Here is a 3563-nt window from a genome sequence, read left to right as displayed (position 1 = left end):
TTGTCTCCATGTGTTACCACCACGTCAGTAAGTCACTACCACGTCAGCGACCAGTCATCTGCTACATGACTAACTACTTAGCTGCCACGTCATCACTGTCTGTGTGCCACATCAGCATAGAGTCAGCAGGTTGGATTTGCCACGTATTCAACAGCACGCGCGCTACGCTCAAATTTTGTTTCGTCTATAACTTCTTCGTGTTAAATCCGAATTGAGTGATATTTAGCTCGTAAGAATCATCTTTCAGTTACCTACAACATGGAATCAAAGCTTCCTGCATTTGAGAATCTTTTATGTGCTCTTGGAGCAGCAACATAATTGAGTTTGAGGTTCGTGGATAGCGATATGATCGATTTCGAGGATCGTGGATAGCGACACGATCGAGTTGGAGATGAGGCTTGCTTAGACCCTTCGATATTTATCATTGCATAAATGATAAACGCATATTTTAGATATAATTAGTGTCGGATTCCATGCTAGTATTTGTTGATTCTCTTGAAAATTATTGTATATTACTCTTGTTTTCTCTTGTTTATGTTTTATTAGGTGAATCATCCAAAAGAAGTGAATTTGCAATTAATTGTGCATTAAAAGAAGTTATCTACAAGCGGAGAAGGGCCAAATACCAAGTGTACCTCATTCAAGTACAAAATTTCTAATTTTCATTCTGTAGAGGACGAGAAGACAAAGACAATGGCGAAAGTTCGGAGTCATTCCTAGTTCGTATGAAGAAGTTATGAGCAAAACACGAATGAATAAAAGGGCAAAGTGGTCATTCTGTAGGCAGATTGCTATTGGCACCCCACTGTACGTTAAGGGGCAGTCATCCTGTTAAGGGGTACCCTGTTTCAAAGGAAATGCTAAAGACACTCAAGTCATTAATTGGGGGCTGCCAAATTCAAAACTGTTAAAGGCACTGGCGCCTATAACTCAGGGCAACCAGTGTCTTCTCCAAACTCAAACTGAAAGTTCAAGAAATCAGGTTTGCGTTCTTCATGCGTCAGTCATGGCTTGGCGTTAGTTCAGGGTTGCTGCCAACCGATAGCTCAAGTTGATGTTGTACAGGGAACGATGGTGATGGAATGGGCTGGCTATGGTTCACGAGTACAGAAGAGCAAGGAATTGTGGCTGCCATTGGTTGATCAGATAGTGATTGATGGAGGGAACTGAATAGGCTGCTGCCATTATTCGGCAGTAGATGATGAACTGGTGGTTGTTGTTGCTGCCATCATCGAGAAATGAAGAAGGTTGATGAGATGATGTTGCTGTCATGAACGGAAGAAGGTCATGTTGAGCTTCGTAGAAGAATATGATGGCTGCTGACGATGGGTATTGGTGTTCTCATCTAGTTGAGGTAGCGGATACTTACGATGGCAGTGAAGATGTCATTGAACCCTGATATTGGTGACTGTCAAGAAGATGGAGAAAAGCACGAGATAAATCAGTAAGCTGTGATCGAGGAATAATGGCAGTGATGATGGTGCACGGTAATGGTGGTTATTTTCTTATGAAATATGAAAGAGGAGTTGCTGCCATTGGAAGTGATAAGAAGGCTAGTTCATGAAGAGGAGAAGAGCTTGAACACGAGCAGCGAATGATCCCTGCTGCCGCTAATTGATAATCATGATGACGGTGATTTATAGAGGATGTAATAGAGATGCTACGTACTGTTAACGAGAATGAAGATGGACCTGTTCATGACGAGTAAATGAGAGATAGCTTGGTGACTAGCCCTGCTTGCAGTTATCAGTGACGTGAAGATGGACTTACGGACTTACGGGACCGAGTTGAGATAACTCAGGGAAATTGGTTTTCCTGTTACGAGAATATTTCGAGTTCGAAATCTCGAGATTCTTAATCAACAAACCAGGGAGAGCCTACCTTGTCGCTGTTAATAATGACCGGAAAAGATTTCCGAACAGTGAAAAGATTTAACGCGTGACGAAGAAATGTGAATTTGCTACAACCCGGAGCAACGAGCTAGATATATAATCAGTGTTGGAGACCAGATGTTATTCCACGTGGATTAGGCAGTGGTTGTGACCAGTCAAGCCTGGTGCTCATTAAACTAAGTTACTCCGTCTCACACCATAGAACAGCTACCTAGTTTTCAAATTGGAAAAGTCTGTTTCACCGACTTTATGATCCGGTTTAGTCGGAGATATCTTAGAAAGAGGCGGTAACTCTCTCCTATATATTTCAAATTGGCTTTATTACTGACTCTTCGAGTGATACTTACTCGAACATTCGACATACTATATGACAAGACTCTACATGCATGCACACACTAGGGAGACCTATATATCTTCCCAAGTTGCAGTAGACAAGGAACCATTGAGACCAAACTTAGACTTTATTAAAGCGATGACCTTCTCATCAACTCTGAAGTTCTTAGCCAAAATATAATTAGGAATTGTTGGAGTAGAAGCAAAGAGGTTATCAGGAATTGGTGAAATTCCGGGCAGTACGCTATTGAAAGCACTTAGGTAGATAACATTCGTCCTTCCAACGTTTGCTGCAAAGTGCACAAGTCCTCTAGGAATAATAGACATCTCTCCAGCTTTCAAAACCTTGTAGTACAAAACATTAGCAGTAGTAACGAACCCAAATAAGACTTTCCCTTTTATGACAAAATTAGATTCACTTGCTCGAGGGTGTACATGAATTGCATTAGTTCCACCAAGTGCTAAGTCGACTCGGTTTACTGAAACTCCTTGGGTGTACAACCCAGGGAAGGTGCTCGCATTAGCACGTCTCACTCCGAACCCTAAGGGATTTGCTGTGCTCGCTCCATTCCTCAAGCCACTAAAGAAGAAGTCCTCTGATGTAACTTCAGACTCCGGCTTGCAAGGGTACCCATTAACTTTAATTTTGGAGTTCAAGTCAGCAACACAAATGTCTTGAAGCGGGTCAGGATCAGCAGAAAAGCATGGCAAAGTAAAAAAAAGGATCACACTTAAACACAGAACTAGGAAGAATAATGATGTAGTTTTAATACTAAACTTAGAAGCCATGACTTTGATAATTACTTGGAGATTTCTGCTAGATCGAAATTTTAATGCAATGTCACTTATGCCAGTATTTATATAAGCTTAACATCTGCCCCTTTCTAGCTAGTGTCTATAAAGACGTGTGATGCATTAAGAATGCCAAAATGAAATAGACTTCTTTCTGGTCGGTTCTCCGATGCAAGACTAATAGCCCCTCGCGTCACTGTTAAAACCCAAAAAAGAGAATAGACAGACTCATCGCCAACTTGTGATGAGCCACTGATGTACTTTCAACTATCCTAAGATAGATATGATTCGACCGATCAACTAACTTGTAATGAACCAAGCTCAACTTCTGATTAAATTACGTATCACAAACTAGAAAATAAAATAAAAATAAATAAATAAAATAAACTTCTGCTAAAATTTGGTAAATAATAAAATGCATGCATTGGCGTACTAAGAAAAGGTGTTTCTTCTTTATACCATGTCTCTCCCTTAATTTTCAAATATGTACATTGGCATTTTTCAGTTCCTACTCGAATGCTCCAGCGTACCAAACGCTGGAGCGTA

At 40.7% G+C, this 3563-nt stretch overlaps 1 protein-coding gene across 1 annotated transcript; it reads right to left on the bottom strand.

Moving 5' to 3' along the window:
• Window positions 1–2297: 2297 nt before the first annotated feature.
• On the bottom strand, window positions 2298–3014 carry LOC113337079 (germin-like protein subfamily T member 2). The gene has a single exon (XM_026582768.1). The coding sequence runs from the start codon at window positions 3012–3014 to the stop codon at window positions 2298–2300; it is 717 nt and encodes a 238-aa protein (XP_026438553.1).
• Between the last annotated feature and the right edge of the window lie 549 nt (window positions 3015–3563).

Source organism: Papaver somniferum, unplaced genomic scaffold (assembly GCF_003573695.1).
Source record: "Papaver somniferum cultivar HN1 unplaced genomic scaffold, ASM357369v1 unplaced-scaffold_158, whole genome shotgun sequence".
In the NCBI taxonomy this organism is placed as follows: domain Eukaryota; kingdom Viridiplantae; phylum Streptophyta; class Magnoliopsida; order Ranunculales; family Papaveraceae; genus Papaver; species Papaver somniferum.
This window is presented reverse-complemented; position numbering and strand designations above follow the sequence as displayed.